At 34.0% G+C, this 27,530-nt stretch overlaps 1 protein-coding gene across 14 annotated transcripts in view; it reads left to right on the forward strand.

Annotated features, from left to right (window-relative positions):
* LOC136032149 (zinc finger protein 271-like) overlaps positions 1-27,530 on the forward strand; it is a 107,194-nt gene that overhangs the window by 25,036 nt on the left and 54,628 nt on the right. For 7 of the 14 annotated variants that reach the window (XM_065712323.1, XM_065712326.1, XM_065712321.1 and 4 more), the window contains exons 6-9: positions 410-1,207; positions 2,189-2,332; positions 4,575-4,718; positions 7,187-8,395. In XM_065712323.1, coding sequence (XP_065568395.1) covers positions 410-1,207; positions 2,189-2,332; positions 4,575-4,718; positions 7,187-8,208 — 2,108 coding nt within the window. In that variant the 3' untranslated portion in view covers positions 8,209-8,395. Of the gene's footprint in view, positions 1-409; positions 1,208-2,188; positions 2,333-4,574; positions 4,719-7,186; positions 8,396-27,530 lie in introns of those variants that run through there. The other 7 variants (XM_065712334.1, XM_065712332.1, XM_065712330.1 and 4 more) reach the window with 1 other exon arrangement.

Below are 27,530 nucleotides of genomic sequence, written 5' to 3' on the forward strand. Positions count from 1 at the left end.
CAGGGGTGCCAATTCACCAAAATAGGGAGGAGGGGCTAGAATTAAAAAGGAGTAAAGATACAAAATAAAAATTCGGACTTTAAGGGGAGGGCAAGGGGCAATTTGTTTTTTTTCGATTTTTTTTGTTATGAAAACAAAAAAGTATTTTTCAAAATATTGGAGGTGTTTTCAATTTTTTCAACTATAATTTCATTGAAAGGATTGTGGAATACATAAGAATTGTTCTTATTTGAAGTTTAAAATGTAGTGTTCGTTTGTTTGGTGGTCTCGAAGATCTTGCTTGTGTTCTTGATTTATTCACGTTAACAGGCCTATTGATTATAGTTCTTATAGATTTCATTTTTACAATTGCCTAATGTTTTAGATATCAAAACTCCAAAGCCTTTTAATAACGACTCATTCTTTTTAGAAAGCACAAAGCTTCAGAGCCCTTGTCTCCTCAACGATCATATGAAGGTTCGGAACTCCGGTTTCGCCCTGAAGTTAAGCCAGGAAGAAGGCTCCGTTCAACAACCTGGCCGAACTAGTTTACCTGAAATTCGTCCACGTTTAAGTTTAACTGATGTTGGATTAGATGTGGTCTCTTCAATGCACTTTTTGGACAATTTAAAAGGAAACAAATCATCGGATATAAATCTAATTTCAGAAAAGAAAAGTCTTTCTCAAAACTCAACTTTAGATGCACATCGAGATGGCCACATGAAAGGAAAACTGTACCAGTGTGCTATATGCATGAAGCAATTTTTTCTGGTGAGTACAATGGCTAAACATATGAGAAGTCACAAGGGTGAAAACGGATATGAATGCAGAATATGCAAGACAGCCTTTACTCGAATGTATAAGTTGACTGCTCACATGGTGATCCATACCGGCGGAAAATTATACGAGTGTGAGACATGCAAGAAAAAATTTACTTTTAAGTCTAGTTTAACTCGACACATCAGTATTCATAATGGTGAGAAACCTTACAGTTGTGATATATGCATGAAAACTTTTTCCCGGAACAGCACACTGGAGAGACATATAAGAAGTCACAATGGTGTGAAGCCACACCGATGTACAATATGCAATAAAAGTTTTGCTGAGAATTTTACGTTGACTGCTCACATGAAGATTCACACTGGTGAAAAACCATACCAGTGTCAGATCTGCAAGAAAACTTTCACGTTCAAGTCTAATTTGAGGGTGCATGTCAAAACCCATAATGGTGAGTGTAATGCCCTATATTATATGATAGGCGGGTAGAAAGGTCGTTCTAATAAGGAAACCCTTGCTAAAGCTTGCAATACAATGTTCGCGCCTCATATATTTCTAATCGTCCGATTTTTGAAGATTTTAATCAATATGAATAAAAAGGGTCAATGTATTTTTCCCGGTTTTGTTACTATTTTACGGTATAGAAACAAGTATATTGTCTGAAAATATGAAAAATTTTGATATAATCCTGGAAGTCGATCAGTAAAACTGTCGATTTCTCAGACAATCGAGACATAATAGAAGCGATGTTCCCCTCAATTATCTTGTTTGATGAATTATTTCCATAGCTTTAGCAAAAACGAGCTATTTACTATAAGTTCGCTATCATCGTTCTCCTCATAAACATCGTTTTGTGAATTTTTAGCTTTCTTTCCTATGCTCTTGTGTATATATTCATGTGTACACAACTTAGACTTCGGTCTTCCCACGCCGGCTGACGCATAAGGCGGCCACGGTGCCTCTCCCTGACGATCTCTCTTATGTTTTGACCAAAATTTTTCGAGTGACGATATCAAAAGCGCACAAAGGATATAAATAGATTATTATTATAATTATTATTATTTCGTTATTTTATTATTATATTTTGTCTCCTTTTAGACTTAGAAGATGATTCAGATGGAGATCTTAATAGTATCTATTAGACATAGACCGATCGTAGGTGGCACATGTAGATGATTGATCCTTCCTGACTAAGAAGTAGATCCAAATGTAGACCGTAGAATATGTGATGTTACCGCACAGACTCAGATATAGACTAGATGGTAGACAGTAGATTTAGATGTAGATAGAAGTTGTAGAAGTGCTTACAGACTCGGGAGATATCTGAGATGTAGATATATGAGTTTGGCGGTATGCGTAGAAGATTCAAATTTACTTACTCAGAAAACGGGTCTGTCATTATCATGTCTACTACCCAATTTATTTTTTGCAGAAGCTGAAGGTCCGCTTTCTACAAATCTTACTTTTTCAACTGAACAGAATGACATTCCTGCGGCGGTGTCTTCCAGTATGTCCACAGAGCTTCAGCCAAACACCAATTCTTTACAAATAGGAACAACTACTGGCAGCGAAAAAGGTATGGGTAAAAAAAAAAAAATTGTGCACATTTTCGGAACCTTCATTTGCATGAAAAATGTTTTTTGAGTTACTTATATATCAACTGAATAATAGCCGAATCTGGCAATTGCATCATTATAGCTTCATTCTGGGATTGCTTGATGCTCGATTGGCTTTTCCATTTTGATCTTATGGTATCATTAAATCGTATCGTTATCTGTTTTGTTGCATCTAGTTTTCAGTAGAGCTGAAGCAACCAATTGAAATTTACGAGTGCGATAAGTTACAAGGGTTGATGGGGCAGCAATCCCCCTCTACTTCTGGCTCGTCTTTGTTCATCGTTTATAATTGGAGCCACATATTTCTGTTGCTTCACCAAAAGATAGAGGTTAAGCTCTCAAACAATCTCGTTAAACACTGAAAGATATTTAAGAAATTGAGAAGAGGAAACTCTTAGTTTGTTTTCCAGAAAAAAAGAAACAAACTTGGAAACAGATAGAACGTTGCCAATAAAAACCGGAAACTGAATACGATATGTGCACTCAGTTATCGGAAAAGAAAATCATAAAGACCTTTTTTGAAGTAGTTTAAAGAAGGCGCTTCGGAGACTTCTTCTGCTGGGAGTCTATTAACAAGACGATTGGCTAGTAGACAAAAATATTCAATTCATTACTAGTCGTTATAAATTTACTGACAAAGGTTTTATATTTTATATTTATTTATATTTATTTATAATACTCCGTACTTTGTGTTTTTTATACTTTACGGGTAATAATGTTCATTCATTCATTCATTCATATCTATGCATCCGCTATCATATCAAATATATGAGATAAGGATAATGCATATACTCGTAGTAGATCGACAGAATTACGCATCAAAAAGTTGCTAGACAAGATTGACATCGCGGCATATCGAAAAGACGATTAAGTTCACTATTACGAAGAATTTTGATCAGTGCATCATATAATTAAAATATATAAATAATAAATAAACTCACATATAGAACCACCTGTGAATGTTGTGATTATATACTAGGCAAACACTCAGGAATTTATTCAGGAGAGTACATGTTTATATGAATATATAATATACGTATTTGTATGTATCACATAGGTAAGATATAGGAAAAAAGTCAGTGAAGTTGGAGCTCCGTGAAAAGTAGAAACTGCCTATGAGGAGTTAAACTCCAAAGTTTCACCAAAACCGAAAATTGGAAATATTTTCATTTATTTTAAATAGTAAATTAAAATTTTCTTTTGCACCTTATCTGAAGACTAAGCTTTTCCTTGGTTTAGACCATCAAGTTAGAAATTCGTGCACATATTTAACATATGAGATTCCCTTAATGTTTTTTTATTATGTAATTCCCCTCTAATTTGCGATATAACTTGCTAATAGCCATATAGTTACAATTCACATTAAAAATAGAATGTTAGCGATTGGTCTGCAGTAGGAAGAGGAGGTTCAGATAAAGCATTTGTCCGCCAGGTCCCACTGTGAAAACTCTAAATTCACAGAAACTACTTTTTTCCATATTTAAGAATATTAACACTTTTATCAAAGGAAAGTTTAATAACGTTTTACCCCCTCCCTCCAAGCCTCTCAAAGACTTGAAGGCTTCTGATTCCTTGGATGAATTTTCATGAGAATGTTTTCTTCAAGGCAAACCCGCTTTAGGCTTACAGTGTTTAGACCATTGTCTATTCATTTGTTGCCATAAAGAATATCGTCTACGACCTTTAGTGCTTACTTGACTTTAGCTGCATATTTTAATTTCCGAAAGATTCATAATTTGTATTAAGGATAGTTTTTTTTATTTTTTTTAGCAATAAACTTTATTATCATTTTGCAGTCTTGTTGACTTTAAAGATGAATTTGTTGTAGATATAGGTAATATATAGTAGATTTCACGTAGATAGATAGTAGATGGTAGATGTTATATAGAAGGTGTAAAATCACAGACTAAAAAAATGGCCCAAATGTAGCTGTAAAATGTATATATAAATGTAGACGATGGATTCAGATATATAGGATGTAGCCTTGCAGACTCAGAAGATAACTCAATATAGACTGGATGTAAATGTAGATGGTAGATAAGTATGTATAGATGAATATGTGGATGATAAATATATATAGCGGATGCAGAAGATGTATCCTGAAAGAATCACTAGCCATTAGATAACTAATGGTGGAAATGGAAGGTGTAACTCAGGATATAAGTCTATTTTGTCCTGTTTGTTATTTAACTTTTTTTCTAGAAACGGAAGGTCTATTTTCTACAAATCCTAGTGTTTCAACTGATCAGAATGATATTTCTACGGCCGCGTCTGCAAACATTGCTACAGGGCTTGAGCCGATCACTGATACTTTACAGCTAAAATCAACTACTGGTAATGAAAAAGGTATGCGCCATAGAATATTATACAAATTTTTGAAAGTTTCACTAATTAAAAACCACACTTTTGAAGTATTCACACTGAACTAAGTAATAACCCAATCTGAAAAAAAAAATGTCATGAGGTATTGCAATAAATTTTCAGTGAACCACAGGCAACCAATTAAAAGTTATGAGTGCGTAACGGTACGATGACTTTGGGGGGGGGAACATTCCCCTCCTGTTATGTTTAATTTTGCTCATTTTCATCTGTAAGATCGCTTTTTACTTGTGTTTGGAAAACGCTATTTTTTTCTACTTGTAGCACTAGTGTATATCTATCTATATATATAAAAATAAGTTGTTTGTTTTTGTGTCTGTCTGTCTGTCCGCATATGACGTCTGAATTATTTCATCATATACCAATTCAAAAACGAATGTATTCAAGCCGAAGTAGCTGAGTTGGTATAGCGTTATGTTTCAGGTCCGAGAGGTTCCAGGTTCGAACCTTGGCTTTAGCATTAATACAAAAGAAGAAAAAAACTAAAAAAGGTAAAAACTACAAAAAAAACTAAAAAGAAAATACTAAAAAAAACTAAAAAAGCTAAAACACTAAAAAAAGGTAAAAACTACAAAAAAAAAAACTAAAAAAAGGTAAAAACTACAAAAAAAAACTAAAAAGAAAAAAAAAATAAAAAAAAGGAAAAACACTGAAAAATAAAGGAGAAAAATAAAAACTAAAAACCGGGACACAGGGAATATAAATGACGACCGAGACACTCAAAGAGAAATTACAGACTGGGACACAAATAACGACCTGGACATATAAATGACGACCGGGACACTCAAAGATAAATTACAGACCGGGACACCGCGACACAAATGACGACCGGGACACAGGGAATATAAATGACGACCGGGACGCTCAAAGAGAAATTACAGACTGGGACACTGGGACACAAATGACGACCGGGATACTGGGAATATAAATGACAACCGGGACACAACTACAACAGGGATGCCGGGGGCACAGGGGGATATATAAATGACGACGGGGACACAGGGAATGTTCGATTAGCAATCACCATCAACAAAGCTCAAGGGCAATCATTAGAATAATGAGGTATAGATCTGAATACGGATTATTTTTCCCATGGACAATTTTATGTTGCATGTTCAAGAGTCGGTAAACCTGACAATCTATTTATATGCACAGACAATGGGATATCGAAGAATGTTGTATATTCCAACAGCTAGCCCAACAGCTAGTCTATATATATAAAAATAAGTTGTTTAATTGTGTGTCTGTCGACTGACGTCATGTTTGTGTGCCGACTGACGTCATGTTTGTCGACTGACGAAATTACAGACCGGGACACAAATGACGACCGGGACACCGGGACATCTATATATATACTAGCTGTTGGGGTGGCGCTTCGTGCCATCCCAACACCTAGTTGGTGGGGGCGCTTCACGCCCCCCCCCCAAGCCCCCCCGCGCGCGTAAGTTGTCACGCGCCATTGTAGTTGTGTCCCTATGTCCGACCTGTGAATATAGAGACTAACGACCGGGACACAGGGAATATAAATGACAACCGGGACACAGGGAATATACAACTACAACGGGTACGCCAGGGGGCACAAGGGGATATATAAATGACGACGGGGACACAGGGAATGTTCGATTTGCAATCACCATCAACAAAGCTCAAGGGCAATAATTAGAATAATGAGGTATACATCTGAATATGGATTGTTTCACAAATATCGACCGGGACACAGGGAATATAAATGACGACAGGGACACAGGGAATGTTCGATTAGCAATCACCATCAACAAAGCACCGGGACACAAATGACGACCGGGACACAGGGAATCATGCACAGACAACGGGACAGCCAAGAATGTTGTATATTCGCAAGTTTTACGTAGTTAAAAACATATATATATCTATCTATATTCACAGGTGGGACACGGGGACACAACTACAATGGCGCGTAATGACTTACGCGCGCGGGGGGGCTTGGGGGGTGCGAAGTGCCCCCACCAACTAGGTGTTGGGGTTGCGCGAAGCGCCACCCCAACAGCTAGTATATATATATATATATATATATATATATATATATATATATATATATATATATATATATATATATATATATATATGTATATATATATATATATATATATATATATATATATATATATATATATATATATATATATATATATATATATATATATATATATATATATATATATATATATATATATATATATATATATATATATATATATATATCATGTCATCATATTGTCATGTAATGACAATTTCATTGATTTTTTAATTGATTTCATTTGACGTGTTCGATTTTCTTCTTTTTGTTTTAATCATCACCCCTTTTTGATTTGTTTAGGTGTCAAATTTAAGATTGTTTTTGTAATAACATGTCTTTGCAAAAAATACAACATTACTTAATCTTAATTCTTCCGTAGATTGTGTTAACGAGGAAGAAGGCTCAGATTGCCGTTTGGCAGTATTAAGTGAAACTAATTTACTTGAAATGCGTCAGTCCCCAAATCTGACTTCTGCCGAATCAGAAGAAATTTCATCGAGACATTATTCTGATAATTTAACAAAAAATGAAAAAACAACCATTTTAATGGACTCTGCTGAAAAGATAACGCTTTCTAAAATCTCAAATTTAGATGTAGATCAAGTTTTACAGATGAAAGAAAAACCATACCAGTGTGATATTTGCTTTACCAACTTTTCTTCGGAGAGTGCAATGGCTAAACATACAGAAAGTCACAATGACAAGAATCCCTGTCAATGCAAAATATGTAAGAAAATTTTTACTCAAAAGTCTACGTTGACGATTCATATGAAGATACATACTGGTGAAAAACCCTACCAGTGTAAAACATGCAAGAAAACCTTCATTTATGGGTCAAGTTTGACTCTACATAATAGAACTCATAATGGAGAGAAGCCTTACATATGTAATATGTGTGAAAAAAACTACGCTAGCAAGTCTGCCTTGACTGCCCACGTAAGAACATGCAATGGCGAGAAAAAATACCATTGTAAGATATGTCGGTCAGCTTTCACTCAAAAGTATACGCTGACAGTTCACATGAAGATTCATACCGGTGAAAAACCATATAGCTGTAAACTATGCAAAAAAACCTTCACATATAAATCTAGTTTGACTCTTCACAACAGAACTCATAGTGGAGACAAACCTTATATGTGTGATATATGTGAAAAAAACTTCTCTTGCAAGTCCGGCTTGATTGTACACATTAGAACTCATACCGGTGAAAAGCCATATCAGTGTGAAGTATGCCAGAAAATGTTTTCTACAAAGCCAGTTATGACTAGGCATGTCCAAATGCATTATGGTGAAAAACTTTATGAATGTGCTACATGTCATGTCAAGTTTCGTCATAAGGTTATGTTGTCAAAACACATGAACACCCATACAGGTGAAGAAGTGAATGAATGTAAAACTTGAAAAAAACACATTTTTTAGAGTTCGTATATTCTTTAACATTAGAAGCTGTTGAAGGACAAACCTACTCTCTATTTTTAATGCTTTAATTTTTGATTCTAAATGGGAGATTTTAAATATTGGCTTGAACTATTCAAGTTGTATTTTATTGTAGTTTTTCTGACATTATAAAAGCTGTGAATGTTCTAAATTTAGATTTAATTATTACTTTTTTACTCTGGGTTCCAGAGAGTATAAACAATCTGTTTTCTCTCCCCTTCCCTTAAATAAGCAATATTTTGGTATTCAAAAAGGAAGTTATATTAGCGTTACAGAAGCCAAAAGTACCATCATTCAACTAGTCAAGCTATTTCTCGAATGAAGTCACTCTTAGGGCGGTGTCTGTGTGAAAATTTTGGAATTTGAGCCTAAAGAAGATAAAGAAATATTTAAATCGATAGTTTCTAATCCACCGCGTTTGGAATCCTTCAATGCAGCATGTTTAATTCAGGAAGTATCTGTTTTATAATAGTTTCGGGCGATTGAAATAGTGCTATTGTTCATTCCATATGGCACCAATAGAACTTTGCACTCCTACCTCTATCAAATGAATCTATATTTATTTATTTAAACCCGTTCTAACGAAACAAAAGACGGAGTACTCATAAAAGAAAACAAGATCAAATGCAAAAAATAGCATCAAATGTATTCATAGGTAATTAAACCACACTTAAATCTCTGCATTAAATACACATAAATTGCTTAATTAATATATATATATATATATATATATATATATATATATATATATATATATATATATTAGCTGTTGGGGTGGCGCTTCGCGCCACCCCAACACCTAGTTGGTGGGGCGCTTCGCGCCCCCCAAGCCCCCCCGCGCGCGTAAGTCGTTACGCGCCATATTAGTTACGCGCCATTGTAGCTGTGTCCCTGTGTCCCACCTGTGAATAGAGATAGATATAAATATATATTTTTAACTACGTAAAACATGCGAATATACAACATTCTTCGCTGTCCCATTGTCTGTGCATATAAATAGCATTTATATTTATATGTCTGTGCATATACAAAGCCTTATGTACTAATAATGACGTCATATGCAAACGCTCTTTTTACAAACAAACAAACATGCATACACACAACTCGCTTCGCGCCACCCCAACACCTAGTTGGTGGGGCGCTTCGCGCCCCCAAGCCCCCCCCCCCCGCGCGCGTAAGTCGTTACGCGCCATATTAGTTACGCGCCATTGTAGCTGTGTCCCACCGGTGAATAGAGATATATATAAATATATATTTTTAACTACGTAAAACATGCGAATATACAACATTCTTCGCTGTCCGATTGTCTGTGCATATAAATAGCATTTATATTCCCTGTGTCCCGGTCGTCATTTGTGTCCTAGTGTCCCAATTTGTATTTTCTCTTTGAGTGTCCCGGTCGTCATTTATATTCCCTGTGCCCGGTTGTCATTTGTGTCCCGGTCTGTAATTTCTATTCAAACAATCCCTGTGTCTCAGTCGTCAATTATATATCCCGCCTGAGCCCCCGGCGTCCCCGTTGTAGTTGTTTCCCTGCGTCCCGGTTGTCATTTATATTCCCGGTCGTGAATTGTGTCCGGGTGTCCCAGTCTGTAATTTTTCTTTGAGGTTCCTGGTCGTCATTTATATTCCCTCTGTGTCGGTCGTCATTTGTGTCCCGGTCTGTAATTTATCTTTGAGTGTTTTTTCTTTTTAGTTTTTTTAGTTTTTTACATTTTTTCAGTTTTTTTTTCTTCTTTATTTTTCAGCGTCACTATGAAGTACATATCGCCGAACCTTTGTTTTTTAACTTAAATCTGGTAGGCATTGATGACCTTATCCAAGTCAAAATCCCAAACCCAATCATCATCGCTATCATTTTCAGTTTTGATATGTTTTGACTCTCGCTTTCCAGGTGGATTTTCATCTAACTGCGCGGTTTTGCGTTCTTTAGCCGCAAGCCTGTTTTCTTGCTGTTCTTGTGATTCCTCGGCACGCTTTCTTTTCTTACTTTCTCTATCAGCTGCAAGTCTGTTTTCTTGCTGTTCTTGTGATTGCTCGGAACGCTTTCTTTTCGTACTTTCTCTATCAGCAGCAAGTTTTTTGGCATAAACTCTTTGAGCAGCTTCCTTGGCTGTTGCAATTGTAGGTTCTTCAGTCATTTTACAATTAAACATTTTTCCGTGAACAAATGTCTTAAATACCGTTAATGACGTCACCGTCAAAGCAAAAATGACGACAACTAATTTCATGACGTCAGTCAACAAAGAAACATGACGTCACCTGTTCCACAGACAGACAGACAACTTATTTTTATAGATATATATATATATATATATATATATATATATATATATATATATATATATATATATATATATATATATATATATATATATATATATATATATATATATATACACATGTACATATATATATATATAAAGGGCATTCTTATCTTTCTCCAGATAAGAATGCCCTTAAGAGTCTTTACTCTACGCCTTAAATCGGGTTCCAATTTTGGTCTCCTTTAGATAGATAAATAATGACAAATAATGAGTTTATTGAATTGAGTTTCATAGTAGCTCTTAAAAATAAGTTGTTTGTCTGTCTGTCCACTGACGTCATTAGGATTGAGCTGTATGTCGTCATGAAGTTAGTTGTCGTCATGTTTGTTATGACGACGTCATGTTTGTCAACTGATGAAATTACAGACAGGGACACCGGGACACAAATAACGACCGAATCTATCTATATATATAAAAACTACCGTTGGGGGACATATAAATAGATTGTCAGGTTTACCGACTCTTGAACATGCAACATAAAAAAAAAACTAAAAACTGAAAAACAAAAAAAAACTAAAAAAAGGAAAAAAACTGAAAAATAAAGGAGGATATATATATATGTATATATATATATATATATATATATATATATATATATATATATATATATATATATATATATATATATATATATATATATAGTTTTCAGTCCAGAACCAATAAAGCTATTATGTAAACATCAAAAATATTTATGTTGTCTGAGCAATAATTTTTAGTTTTTATTTCAAAATAGAAAATTACCTGAATATTTTAGAATTAGTTTTGTTTTTTGTTAGGTTCCTGCTATTCAACGCGTGAGTTCAACTCGTCACGAATTAGTGAAAATTATAAGATGTCTACTTGGAATAATTATGTTGAAAGTGCTCAAAGAGCTACTCAAAGAGTCTATGCCAAAAAACTTGCGGCTGATAGAGAAAGTAAGAAAAGAAAGCGTGCCGAGGAATCTCAAGAACAGCAAGAAAACAGGCTTGCGGCTGATAGAAAAAGTAAGAGAAGAAAGCGTGCCGAGGAATCACAAGAACAGCGAGAAAACAGGCTTCCGGCTGATAGAGAAGGTAAGAACAGAAAGCGTGCCGAGGAATCACAAGAGCAACGTGAAAACAGGCTTGCGGCTTCAAAAGATAATGCCAAAAGAAAGCGTGCCGAGGAATCAGAGCAACCTGAAAGTTATCGTCTGGCATTCAGGTACAGCCCAGTCGATGATTATAGCTTGAGTGAATGTGTTCAAATCGGGACTATGTCTAAAATTTGTTCCTATTGCAAGGCCTTGAAATTCAATGGTGAAACAATGGGAATGTGTTGCGCCTCAGGAAAAGTTAAACTTCCTCTATTGGCTGCACCACCAGAGCCATTAATATTTACAATTGTACTTCATCAGTGATAGAAATTCTGAATCGAATGCACGTTGCGAAATTTCTCCCAACGTTGAAAGGACTATTGTTTCCCAATTGCAACATCTTTTCCACGAAAATAATAATTTAGTGCGTCTGTTCAAAACAGCCATCGATTTGATGCCTACTGATACGCATAAAATTGTTATTTCCGCTGACAAAACGCCTCCTGGCCAACATGTGCGTAGATACAATGCTCCAACTATCGACGAAGTGGCAATCGTTATGGTCGGTGATCAGTTTTTACCTCGAGATATTATTCTTCATAAGCGAAACGCTCAGTTGTTAAGAATTGCTGAAACTCATCGATGCTACGATGCCCTACAATATCCTATCATTTTTTGGGATGGAGCCGACGGCTATCACTTTAATATTAAATTGATGAATCCAGCCACTAACAAAGAAATGAATAAGAAATGCAGTGCAATGCATTATTATTCCTATAGACTAATGATTCGGCAGGATGAAGAAAATTATATTTTAAAATGCCGTGAACTGTTTCACCAATTCGTCGTTGATATGTATGCTAAAATTGAATCAGAACGTTTGCTATATATCCGCCTGAATCAGACCAAGCTCCGCTCTGAACAATACATTCATTTGCGAGATGCAGTTATAAATGACGGTAATATCACAAACGTTGGAAGATTAACAATTTTACCTTCGTCATATGCTGGCAGTCCCCGTCATATGCATGAATATGCTCAAGATGCTATTGCGTATGTTCGTCTCTATGGTCGTCCAGATTTATTTATTACATTTACATGTAATCAATCTTGGGACGAGATACTGCAGCTTTTACTTCAAGGACAATCGGCGGTTCATAGACATGACATTACGGCCCGTGTCTTCCGGCAAAAGTTGAAATCACTGATAAACTACATAGTAAAACTTGAAGTGTTTGGGTCAGTGCGATGCTGGATGTACTCAGTGGAATGGCAAAAACGAGGTTTGCCACACGCACATATACTAATCTGGCTACATAAAAAAATTACTTCGAACGAAATTGATGATGTGATTTCCGCTGAAATACCTGATGAAAATGTCGATAAGGGGTTACATGATATTATTGTAAAAAATATGATACATGGACCTTGCGGTGCACTGACCGAAAATTCACCATGCATGGCCAAAGGAAGGTGCACAAAGCAATATCCTCGACTTTTAGTATCCAACACAATTACTGGCAATGATGGTTACCCACAATATAGAAGAAGATCTACTGAAGATGGAGGTAAAACAGCAATAATAAAGAAGCGTAACGGTACCACCATCGAAGTAGATAACCAGTGGGTTGTTCCATATTCCCCATTATTATCAAAAATATTTAATGCACACATAAACGTTGAATACTGTAAATACGTCAACAAAGGCAATGACATGGCAGTTTTTGGCTTGCAGCCCGAAATCAAAGATATCGACGAAATCGTACAATATCAGGCTGGAAGATACATAAGCCGTAATGTAGCTGTTTGGCGAATTCTTTCATTTCCGATACATGAACGTAGTCCAGCTGTTGTTCACTTAGCGGTACATTTACAGAATGGTCAACGTGTTTATTTCTCGGAAACCAACGTGCAACAAAGAGCCCTGAAGCCACCGAATACAAAGTTAATCGCTTTCTTTTCGCTTTGCAAAAATGATTCTTTTGCAAAAAAACTGCTGTATACTGAAGTGCCTTCGTATTACACGTGGAATACTAAAAATAAAGTATTTGAACGTCGAAAACAGGGTAAGTCAGTCGACGGCCAACCTACCATCTTCAAAGATACCACGATAGGAAGACTCTACACCGTTCACCCCAATCAACATGAATGCTTCTTTCTACGCCTGCTTTTGGTGAATGTGCCCGGTCCGACATCCTTTGAGTATTTGAGGACTGTAAATGGTACTATACATGACACTTACCGTAGTGCATGCCAAGCTCTGAATTTATTGGAGAATGACCAACACTGGGATAACTGCATCAATGGCGCGTGCGAAACGTCAACCCCAAGTCAAATTCGTGCATTGTTTGGCATCATTTTAACAACTTGCTCTCCATCAGCTCGAGGCTCTGGATCAATGCTTCAAAAATGTGCGAGGGAAGTCGAAACCCTTTGGCAGCACATTAATATTGCTTGCGGGAGATTTCAGGCAAACATTACCTATAATACCTAGATCAACTCCTGCAGACGAAATGAATGCTTGCCTGAAAAATTCTAATTTATGGGCACACGTAAAAACATTAAAATTAACTACAAATATGCGTGTCCGATTGCAAAACGATGACTCTGGTCAAACATTTTCAGATCAATTGCTGGCAATGGGAAACGGAAAGCTCCCAGTAGACTCAATTTCAGGACGTATACAACTACCTGCTGATTTCTGTAATTTAGTGACGTCCAAAAATGAATTGATTGAAAAAGTATTTCCGAATATTCTAAAAAATTATAAAAATAATAAATGGCTAAGTGAAAGAGCGATTCTCGCACCCAAAAATATAGACGTCCACGAAATCAACAATATTGTTTTGACCAAGATTCGAGACTAGGCAGTCCTTTATAAGTCAGTCGACACAGTTTTGGAACCAAATGAAGCGGTTAATTATCCATCTGAATTTTTAAATTCCGTGGATCTTTCAGGGTTTCCACCACACGTGCTACAACTAAAAATAGGCGTACCAATAATACTTTTATGAAATACCAACCCACCAAAGCTTTGCAATGGCACGCGACTTGCCGTAAAAAAAAACAATGGAAAACCTAATAGAGGCCACAATCTTGACAGGGCCTTTTGAGGGTGAGGCTGTTCTTATTCCTCGCATTCCCATGATTCCAACGGATCTGCCTTTTCAATTTAAAAGATTGCAATTCCCAATTCGATTAGCATTTGCAATCACCATTAACAAAGCTCAAGGTCAATCATTAGAAAAATGTGGTATAGATCTCAATACTGATTGTTTTTCCCATGGACAATTGTACGTTGCATGTTCGAGGGTCGGTAAACCTGACAATTTATTTATATGCAGCGACAATTGGACAGCGAAGAATGTTGTATATTCGCAAGTTTTACGCAGTTAATTTGTATTGTATCTATCTATCTATCTATCTATATAAAAACGAGTTGTGTGTATGCATGTTTGTTTGTTTGTAAAAAGAGCGTCTGCATATGACGTCATTATTAGTACATACGGCTTTGTATATGGACAGACAATGGGAAAGCCAAGAATGTTGTATATTCGCAATTTTTACGTAGTTTGAAACACATATATAAATCTATCTATATTCACAGGTGGGACACAGAGACACAACTACAATGGCGCGTAACGACTTACGCGCGCGGGGGGGCTTGGGGGGGCGCGAAGCGCCCCACCAACAGCTAGTATATATATATATATATACTAGCTGTTGGGGTGGCGCTTCGCGCCACCCCAACACCTAGTTGGTGGGGGCGCTTCGCCCCCCCCCCAAGCCCCCCCGCGCGCGTAAGTCGTTACGCGCCATAATAGTTACGCGCCATTGTAGTTGTGTCCCTATGTCCCACCTGTGAATATAGATATATATATATATATATATATATATATATATATATATATATATATATATATATATATATATATATATATATATATATATATATATATATATATATATAGTTTTAACTACGTAAAACTTGCGAATATACAACATTCTTTGCTGTCCCATTGTCTTTGCATATAAATAGATTGTCAGGTTTACCGACTCTTGAACATGCAACATATAATGGTCCATGGGAAAACAATCTGTATTCAGATCTATACCTCATGATTCTAATGATTGCCCTTGAGCTTTGTTGCTGGTGATTGCTAATCGACCATTCCCTGTCCCGGTGTCCCGGTCGTCATTTATATCCCCCTGTTTCCCCCGGTGTCCCCGTTGTAGTTGTGTCCCTGTGTCCCGGTCGTCATTTATATTCCCTGTGTCCCGGTCGTCATTTGTATCCCGGTGTCCCGGTCTGTATATACATTCGTTTTTTAGTTTTGTTTTTCTCCTTTATTTTTTTCGTTTTTTTTTCTTTTTTAGTTTATTTAGATTTTTTAGTTTTTTTATTAGTTTTTAGTTTGTTTTTTCTTTTTAGTTTTTTTGTAGTTTTTACCTTCTTTTTAGTTTTGTTAGTTTTTTTTTTTTACTTATGTCCTGGTCGTCATTTATACTCCCTGTGTCCCGGTGCTTTGTTGATTGCTAATCGAACATTCCTTTTGTCCTTTTTTTCTTTTTAGTTTTTTATTGGTTTTTACCTTTATTTTAGCTTATTTTTCAGTTTTTTCCTTTTTTTTATTTTTTTTTTATTTTTTATTTTTTTTAGTTTTTTACCTTTTTTTAGTTTTTTTTAGTTTTTTTAGTTTTTTAGCTTTTTTACTTTTTTTATTAGTTTTTAGTTTTTTTTGTAGTTTTTGCCTTTTTTTAAGTTTTGTTTTTCTCCTTTATTTTTTTCCTTTTTTTTTTCTTTTTTAGTTTATTTAGATTTTTAGATTTTTTAGTTCTTTTATTAGTTTTTAGTTTTTTTTTCTTTTTAGTTTTTTTGTAGTTTTTACCTTCTTTTTAGTTTTGTTAGTTGTTTTTTTTACTTATGTCCTGGTCGTCATTTATACTCCCTGTGTCCCGGTGCTTTGTTGATTGCTAATCGAACATTCCTTTTGTCCTGGTCGCTTTCTCTTTGAGTGTCGTCATTTATTTTTTTCTTTTTTAGTTCTTTTAGTTTTTACCTTTTTTAGTTTTTTTTAGTTTTTTAGATGAAAATTTTTTTTTAGTTTTTTCCTTTTTTTCTTTTTAGTTTTTTATTGGTTTTTACCTTTATTTTAGCTTATTTTTCAGTTTTTTCCTTTTTTTATTTTTTTTTTATTTTTTATTTTTTTTTGTTTTTTACCTTTTTTTAGTTTTTTTAGTTTTTTTAGTTTTTTAGCTTTTTTACTTTTTTTATTAGTTTTTAGTTTTTTTTGTAGTTTTTGCCTTTTTTTAGTTTTTTCAGTTTTTTTTTTAGTTTTTTATTGGTTTTTACCTTTATTTTAGCTTATTTTTCAGTTTTTTCCTTTTTTTTAGTTTTTTTTAGTTTTTAGTTTTTTTAGTTTTTTACCTTTTTTTAGTTTTTTTAGTTTTTTTAGTTTTTTAGCTTTTTTATTTTTTTTATTAGTTTTTAGTTTTTTTTGTAGTTTTTGCCTTTTTTTAGTTTTTTTAGTTTTTTAGCTTTTTTATTAGTTTTTAGTTTTTTTTGTAGTTTTTGCCTTTTTTAGTTTTTTTAGTTTTTTAGCTTTTTTATTTTTTTTATTAGTTTTTAGTTTTTTTTGTAGTTTTTGCCTTTTTTTAGTTTTTTCAGTTTTGACGTCACCTGATCCAGTTTTTTCAGGTGACGTCACCTGATCCATCCACAGATCCACACACAGACAACTTATTTTTATATATATAGATATATATATATATATATATATATATATATATATATATATATATATATATATATATATATATATATATATATATATATATATATATATATATATATATATATACAGCGTCGTGCCCTACCAGCAGTCAGTTTCCTCATACTTTGTCAAGCTAAAAACGTATGTCTAATTTTTTCACTTCTCTTCCTTAATTTTTAAAACATAATCCTAGTTAAGGCGTCAGATTCTAATTTTTCTTAAGTCTATAAGGATCATCCTGTGTCTATTCAATTGGTTGTATCCTATATGGTCTTATCCTATTAGGAATCTTGCTTGTTTGTCTTTCATAATAATGAAATTTAACTTATAGCTTAAACCTGAACGGGGACACAGTCAAGATACCAGAATTTGGCAATTACAAATATTGAACTTTTAATTATAAATAAATAAATAATTAACAAATAATTCTAAATAAATTACAAAAAATGGCTTAAATTAAACAGTAGTTTTTTTTCAATTAAAATATTAGTTTTTCTATACCGGTGTAGAATCACGTTTTTGTACCACTCACTGTTTGAAATATGATCAGTTTAAAGGGTACTCAATACTATCTGTAGACAATTCCTCTGGAAACCATCTAACTTCCGTCTTCTGTAGCGCCCGTATTTTGGAGTGCCCCATTCGATTAACACAAAAGTTGAACCTGGAGTTTGGTTTACTAGTTTGATAGTGATAAGCCTTCAGTTGTTTATCTGACATTAGTGGCTCTCTTCTGTTCCATAGTTCCCCACGGGAAGTTCCCCACAGCTACAAGTGGGTCACTTTTTTGTTTAAATTGTTGCCTCTTTTTAAACAAATCGGTTTTGAGTGCTTAAATATAAAATGTTTATTCCGATCCCCTTCCTATCTTTTGTGGGGTCCCCCAAGGAACCCTGATGGGTCTTATTCTATTCCTTATAATGGTTAATAGCCTCATGAATGAACAGAGCGAATACCTATGTGGGCGGTCTATCTGCATTTGAGGTTTGTCGACGAAATATTAAAAGCTCAATTATGACATTACTCGATGATGTCACACAGGAGACTTGTTTCCCAAAGATGAAAGTTAACGCTAATAAATTGTCAGTTATGACAGTTAATTTTTTAAATTACTCCTTGTTTCACAAACCCCATTCCTTCCAAAATTTCTGTCACATGCATTAAACTACTAGGGGTGACAATCACTAATGACTTGAAATGGGATACCTATTTTCAAAACATTCTCAAAGAAGCTTCCCCTTCGGTATCCCTTCTAAAAAATTTTATTAAATTTTCTTGCCCCCCTAAGGATCTTCTCCAACTTTATTGTTCTTTTATTCGGCCAATACTGGAGTTTGTTTGTCCAATGTGGCATTTCGGTGGTTTTCAGAGCATGTTTATAGGATTGAAAATATCCAAAAATGAGCAATTGTATCATAAATGGTGAAGGGAAGGTTCCATATCATTATCTATTAAGTAAGTTCAAGCTCGCCATTTTGGCCGAGAGAAGGAACTTCCTTTGCCTTCGTTTTGCTACAAAGACCCTGTCTGTTCCCCGCTTACGTTCCATCATCCCCTAACCCTACCTTCCAACCCGCAACAGACCATCCCGTATAAAATTCCATTAAGTCCCCAAACTGACTCCCATCCCCGCTAAACATTAAAGATATCGCAAGAGTTTTGTTGAGTTCCAAGCTAATTCCAGGGCCTAGATTGGGACCAGTTGTCCTTTTTATGTTTTGCAATAGCCTGAGAAATAGCTAGTTAAGATTCTCCAGTTTTATATTTTGGACTAATAGTGTGTTCTGTGCCAAGTTGGTAAGCATTATACCGTGCATAATTTGTAAAACGGAAAATCAACAAACAGATTTTGATTGGTCTGATTTTGTAAGGATTCTCCAGAATGGGGAATGTATAAGATAAGTGGGGACGACTAATGCATTGCAAAGACTAGGTAGTAGATGACGGACAAAACGGAATTTACATGTGATTATAGGAGCATAAGATGTCAAAACTCGACAGTTTAGATGGTCATTGAGAAGCGACCTCGTGTGTTGAAGGGAGGATCTGATGGGAAGCCCTTTATGTCTTCAAGTTTTTTAATTTTTTTACGCGAAATGATGCTTGAAAATGTGTCTAAGTTCTAAAAATTATATCTTCTGGCTGTTTTGGAGAGGAACTTTTTTTGAATTTCTAGGATTTTGTTTGTTCTTTCCCTATCAAGTTATGTAGAATAGTCACTAGTCTGCCATGCTTACCATAAAAGACTTATGCGAATGAAGTAGATGTTTATGGTGATATTTTATTTAAGTCATCTTCCTCAGTTTATTTATGTGATTGACTTTAATATATTTATTTTCTGTTAATTTGAACTTTATATATTAATAATACAATTTAAACTGTTGACAAGAATGTTTGCCTTTCTCTATGTATAGATAAAGACTGAAAACATTGTAACTAACTTCTTCTTCTAAGCAAAAATGGTGTTCTAGGGGAAAGGTTTGAGTAGTTTCATGCTCCTTTTAACACGCCGATTTGTACAGAGTTGAGAAAACCATGATTTCCATTTTATGCTGAGAATAGCCATACTGTATAACTTGGTCGAAAGGCCTCAACAACTGTTTAAGCTATATCATATTATTTTTTTTTTTAAAGCAGAATATTTGAAAATCCCTTGATTCTGACCACAATCTTTTTCTCTAGATTCTTTTTTTTTTTTTTTTTTTTTTTTTTTTTTTTTTTTTTTTTTTTTTTTTTTTTTTTTTTTTTTTTTTTTTTTTTTTTTTTTTTAGGGAGAACTGATATCACTAAGAAAAGCAACAAGGGGAAAACGACAGTTCGAAAGATAATTTCTTAGACCGCACTGCTTTTCCATTTACCAGAATTTAAGAAAGTTTAAGAGAGAAAAACGGGTTTAATTTAAATCAAGCAGTTAATGAGACGTACTAAAAACAAACAACAAAAAAGAACATTAATTAATAAAAAAATTCCGAATATTTCAACTTTACATTCGGGAGCTTTTATCAATGGTAAACAAAAGAGGGAAAAAACAAAAAAAAAACAACACAACAAGAAAGAGAGAGTAAAAAGGAACAAAGGAAAACTCATCATCCTTGTTTGATATATGCCCAATGATTGAGAAAATGCTTTATAACTAAGTGTTTCTCTTTTTGTAGTATAGGCTTGTACCATAAAACTGTATTTTGGATTGCCTGCAAATATGAAAATTTATCTTGTGAATCTACAATCTTGTCTATATAACCATTCTGATTTGACAATATGAGCATCGTTACCATTTTCTGACCAACATAGAAGGTGAATTTTACATCATGTCCACTGCACTTCGTTGTATGCCAAAGACACTCGTTATGTTGTAACAATAAATATTAATTTAATAAGAAGCTGAAAAGTGGCCAGGTCCATTTTGAAGAGGGCAAAACTTACTTTAATCCTCAGTGCTGCTACTTATTACGGTCTAGAATGAGCCTAGATGTCGGTTGAATCTCCTGACATAGAATTGTAATGGTGTTCATAGAAACAAAACTAGGTGCATTTCTTGCGGAATCACTATGGACATTGATGCTGCGGAGACCATGAAGTCGAATCTCACTTTTCTAGAATGGATCCAGTTTTTTCAAATACAGACAAAGATTACATCAATTAGGCTTATTTGATATATAATCTTAGCCAGTGCTGAAGAGCCAACCAACAACTGTAGGCTGAGCGTTCAGTATTTCCGTGTAACTTGACGAAAAAAAGTGATCGGAAAAATGTATTATTGCTAAACAAAAACACAAATGAAAGTTTAAGAAATCCAGACAAATAAATGTAAATCTTAAACTATAAACCTTCGCCTCTTTCCACAAGAGAAACGGTTCTAACCCTCATAAAGAGGGTTACATGCATCCAGTTTTTTCTCCATCTTTTTATCTGTTGCTAATAGCTAATAAGATCATTTGGAACACTGTAACGAGCAAAATTATAAAATTTCTTAGTTAAGGTGAAGATCTATCAAGCTAATTTAAATAGTAACTTCTGTCAAACGACACCGCTGTGTTAATTCCGGCTTGTGTTTTTCATTGAGGTCAGACCTCTCTGGCTATTTATTTAACTCTCATCCAAAACAGAAGCAAACCATTTTGCCCGTTTGATATTTTCTTGATAAATGACCTGGAATCCAGCGGTCAAAGAGAAATTTGACTCACGTAAAAACATAGGATGTCTGACTTGGCATCAGGACTTAGCTAAGTATATGCAAAAACAGAATTAGTACATAAACGAGCCAAGCACTAAAATATTGTAACGAACAATTTTGTTTCCTTGACCTAACAGAAGGTATTTACGAACAATTATTATTGGCATTCTCTAACAATTTAGATGTCAATGGAAAGGAGTTAACCTCTGTTGGAGAGGATTGTTAATAAAATTGACGAACATCAGGGAATAAAAATGAAGCTTTTTTGCTCCATTTTTGTTTTGAAGTCTGAAATGCTTTTTTAATTCTTATTTACACATATCTTAATATTCCTTAACGTTTCTCCGAATGCGTAACTACAAATCTTTGGTACTTGATAATTTTGTTTTTCAAAAACTGACGGCTGAAAAATTTCTCGAAAATACTGGATAAAATTCTGTTTTATAAGCAATAAAATATAGACGATGCTTGTAATGGTTGATATTGTACTTAATTATGAAACAATTAGTTGTTTTCATAAAAAACTAACAATTAAAAATTGTTATTTTTTCAAATTTGACAATTTACGTGGAAGGACAAATTTTGAGAAAAGTTTAAGTTTTAGATTTTGATAAAACTTGCAAAAATTTTAGTCTTTATTCAGCTTGATATTCCCCTTGCAAATGTTGTTTGGCTGGAAATTTTCTATAGAATTTCCATTAAAGGAAATTCTTTTGGTTTTCTCCCTCACATTAATCTGTCCAACAAATCCAAAAGACAGCCCTGACTATGTAATTGGGTTTCTCCAAATAGTGTCTTGTGTTATGCAATTAATTTTATAGTGACCCCTACTCACCCAAATTTATTTCAACTGGTAAATTTTGTCAAAACAATTTCAAACTAAGTCCTTGAAACCATATGCCTCAGAAATTCGACATTTTTTGGCGATAGTTTCACAAATAACACTTTAATGTTAAATGTACTGCCTGTCTGTTTCACTCCATTAGTTAAATGATTCTACTGCTTCATAGCATTTTGAATACAAACGAATTATTTTTTTATTTATTTTTTTTTGTACAAAACATGTTAATGGCAAAATTCGTTGTCTTCTCGACAGAGATGTTATCTTAAACGCTGTTAATTACTAGCAAAATCTTTAAACACTTTTCACGTAGTTAACTAGGCATGTACCAAAGAAACACTCATAGTGCCCCTTCTTCTGCTCAAAATAGTGGTATTTATGCAATTATATAATTTTTCTGATGCATCTATTAAATAGTAAAATTTTAGTTGAGTGACTTTTTGCTATCTCAGAAAGGGGTTAGGCTAGGAAAATGAAACTTCCAGGGATGGGTCTAACGGCTAAAGTATATCCCGGGAAGGTATTTTAAAGTACCTACATCCACTCCTTCTCCCTCTAGAGAGCCCTGAAATTCGCCTACATGACAGGTCTATACCTATTGAAATTTTCACAAAACAACATTTTACTTTAATTTTTAGTTACCAGCTGCTTTTTCTCTGCCTTTAGTTCTGAAAATGTTTATATCAATGTTTTTTTTTCAAAACTTAGGAATTGTATTTGCATATCTTTAAAACTTTATAAATTGGGATTGAGCAAAGTTGTGAAGCTGAAAACAATTTTTGGTAAAGTTCTAGTTAATTGACTTCTTGCTATCTTGGAAAGGGGATAGGCTAGGAAAATGAAACTTTTGGGATGGGTCCACAGGCTAAATTATATCCTGGGAAGGTATTTTAAAGTACCCATCTCTACTCCTTCTCCCTCTAGAGAGCCCTGAAATTTGCTTACATGACAGGTTTATGCCTATTGAAATTTTGACAAAACAACATTTTACCTTAATTTCTGTTACCAGTTGCCTTTTCTCTGCCTTTAGTTCTGAAAATGCAATTCCTGTTATTTGAGCAGAATTCTGAGCCATATCAATGTTTTTTTTTTTCAAAATTTAGGAAATATATTTGCATATCTTTAAAACATTATTAATTGGGATTGAGCAAAGCTATGAAGCTGAAAACAATTTTGTTGTAGCCTACTTCATTGAATCAGAAGATCTATTTTGCAAGGTTTCACATTTATAACACACATATTTTTTAAGGTCATCAAAGGTCAGGACCCTCTAGAGGGAGAAGGAGTAGAGGTAGGTACTTCAAAGTACCTTTCCTGGACATATTTTAGCTTGTAGATCCAACTATTCGAACTGAACATACCTACCATGAAATATAGACAAATAAGAGGAGATCAGATACAGATGTACAAAGTAAACCACAGCCTAGAGAAACTGTCTTTCCAGAAGTATTTTCACCCTTCAAAAATAAATACCACAAGAGGACACCAAGAAAAAATTTTGAGACTAATTGCAGTAAATAGATCAAGGGCCTATTTTTGGAACTCACTCCCAGAAATAGTTTTGAAATCTGAAACCTTAAATAGTTTTGAAATCTGAAACCTTAAATAGTTTCAAAAATGGGCTGGATCAATTTGGAGAGACATTTTTACACACATGACTCATAGACTAGGGTAAGGGAGACCCTTACCACACAGATAGCCATTGTCTCAGAGGAACACTACTTTGATGAACCAACTGAAAGTCATCTGGAGAGTCCTGATAAAGGGACATGTACCTAATGGCACTGAGGATCCTGTAAGTTATTTACTTACAAATAAAGTGAACATACCACTTGATGCCTTTTGTTATGCTCTTTAAGAATATAATAATCACTTCTCTCACAAATTAAAATTTAAGCCCTTTTTGAACCCTTGAAAATGACCAAAGAATTTCTAATTTTTGGATAAAAAAAGGATTTTGAACATTGGTTGCAAACTTATAAGATTATAAATTGTAATCTTATTTATAATTATAGATTATTTATAAAAAATTATCAACTTATTATTATTTATAATAATTATTTATAAATTTATAATTATATATTACATATTATAAATCCATTGCTTTAAAGCCAAATAATCCACAAGTATCGATTTATTACACTTAAGTTGGATATAAAATTAAGCAATTTCTCCATTTTTCCATCTACAATGTTTCTTCTGTTGGCTTTTTTTTTTTTTTTTTTTTTAACATATAGGTGAAACAGCAGTTTTTAAGTGGCCTAACAGAATACAAAGAAAACAGAGTAGATTTGTTTGAATCTTTTTTATTCAACTTAATCTTGACAAATCAATGATACATTTCACAATCAATGGATTTACAATGAAATAATTAGTTTGAAACAAATGTGAAACATGGCTTAAAATTGAATTTGTGAGAAAAGTGATTATTTTATTCAGAAAGAGCATAAAAAATTGCATCTAGTGGTATGTTCAGTTTATTTCTAAGTCAATAATATGAACAGCAAAATATTTACTGAATATATTACTTGGTGTCTTTTAAATGCTCTTTGCAAATACAATAACCATTCCATTTTCAAATTACCCTCACCCTCCTGATGGTCTCACATTCAATCCTGGGATATAGATTTGTGCAAGACTAAAACATGCGCTTAAATAATAAAAATTCTTGCTTTGTAATATGCAGCATGGTCTTATTATTCACAATATCTTGTCAACTTTTGTTGGTAGACTATCTACATTTGTAATCATTTCTAAATACTTGATATTCAACACATCTGGAATTCAGATAGGCCTGTAAGTCTAATGGGTTTGATAAATCATGGAACATGTTCAAAAAGAAAGTATAGCATCAAAAAATACAAAACAACAGAGAAATATCTTATTTATGGCTATATATGGGACCACTGGGGAGAGATGCATTTGCAAGTGAAAAAAATATTGTAATAAAAATAGTGATATTCAACACATCTGAAATTCAATTACCTTCAGATAGGCCTATAAGTCTAATGAGTTTGATAAATCATGAAACATGTTCACACAAAGAAAGTATAGCATCAAAAAATACAAAACAACCAAGAAATATCTTATTTATGGCCATATATGGGACCACTGGGGAGAGAATGCATTTACAAGTGAAAATAAATATTGTATTTAGAAAGAGCAGAAGAAATGTATTTAGCATGTTTTGTTTTCATAAAAAGCTTTTAACAGTACAGAAATACTGCTCTTCTGAAGGAAGCATATCAAAACAAAAATAGTTATAACATAAGGCTCTTTATTTTATGTTTTTCCAAAAATGATGGCTGCTTCTCTGACAATGTGTCCTCCCCCTGGTGGTCCCATATATGGCGCTCATCTTTTGTTTTAATATGTTTCCTTCAAAAGACTAGTAACTCTGCACTGTTTCTACAGATTCTTCCATTTCCTCTGATTTTACTGCAAAGTTTGCCACTGCTCAAAACTTTTGAAAACATTTGAAAAACTGACAAAATTGTAAGACATATAAATGTTGGAGTTTATCCAGTTTGATTGTAATAAACCCATATATGGGATACATGAGTGCAAAGTATCAACTTGGTATAAGCATAAGTTCTGCAGTTGGTTCTTTAAATGTATTCAAGCTTATCGTATTTATTGCATACCTTCTTAGGGAGGGGGCAGCAGATTCTTTGAAAAATAATATGATACACATTCCCTTAAAATCATTAAGTTTAGGCGCATTTTGGTAAATTTGGACTCATGCAGTTTTCCCTATCAAAATTTACTGATTATTTGTTTGTCTCCTAAGGGGGAAGGGGCTCCCTTTGTCTCTTTCCCTTTGGGATGGCACTCTTCCCTGCTATGAAGCTGTGTCAGCACAGAGGTAATAGGTTTAATGCAGTGTAGAGTGTTAAAGTAACTTGCTCTAAGCCACAACTTCTTCTGTACTTTCCATTATCCCTAGTTTGACACTCCATATTGCAAAAACTGAGGCTAATTATCAATCCTAAATAGGATTTAAAATTTGCTATCAGATGTGTATGTCTTTGGAAAATGAAAGACAATATTGTGGATTTATTGATAATAATTTACCTGGAAATTTTCTTTATATACTAATTTAACTCCATGTAAATCTCTTTCTCCAGTACAATAAAGCTCCAGATCTGAAGATTGTATATAAACTGACCATTCCATCAAAAGAATACCACTACTGGTTTCAGACAACTACCCTCTGAAATCAAAGAAAAGCTAGGATGGGCTATACAAATCCTGGTTGACCTTAATTTGCTCCAAAATTCAAATTAAGGATTGTTTTTTTGTCTTTTAACAATTGATGCCTCTTATAGCAAGAAAGGCATGACTCATTTGTTTCGGGGGGGGGGGGTTATTTAACAGTTGACAGTGAAATCTCCAAGAGTAATAAATCTGCAGGTATAATTGTAAATGAGATCAAATTTCTTCTTTATGGGTTTCATTGTAGAAAAAAAAATTATAAATGTGACAGGCCCTGACGGTTGCCAAGCCTTTTGGTTGATCTGCTTAATATTATTTAGTATTGCCTATTGAGTCATCAAATATTCTCCATTCTATGGCAATAGTTCTCATGGCATCCAAATGGGCTCAGTTTATCTATTCATACATTAATAGGTTTGATGCATTTTCTTTATTTTTAGCTTTTTTCTTTTCATTTAAAATGCATTTTGGCAATTTTGCTTCTAATAGCCTTTTTCAGAATTAAAATTATTTAATATTACACCTTACATGGTTCAGCCTAGACTAACATGGGGCTAATCAACTGCTTTTTGGATGTTATTTTTTCTACTTGTCAAATAAATCCAATTGTCAGCCAAAAAATAACCAGAAAATATTTACAGATAATCAGCCTTTAAATGTTTCTGCATGCATACTTTTTCACTGGCCACAAATATGTCTTTATTGTTTGGTCTATCTTATTTCATAAATATAAAATATGCTCTCAGTTTCAACTCGACCATGAATGAGCAATAAGTTATATAGACATGGTCTACATATTACAATAATAATAGCACTTATATTACCATGTCCAATTTACAATACATAATAGGAGGGTGGTCTACATGTGTTTTTCCTAGACAGGGTCTAGGAATAAAGA

The sequence above is a fragment of the Artemia franciscana genome, chromosome 10, assembly GCF_032884065.1.
Source record: "Artemia franciscana chromosome 10, ASM3288406v1, whole genome shotgun sequence".
Classification (NCBI taxonomy): Eukaryota; Metazoa; Arthropoda; class Branchiopoda; order Anostraca; family Artemiidae; genus Artemia; species Artemia franciscana.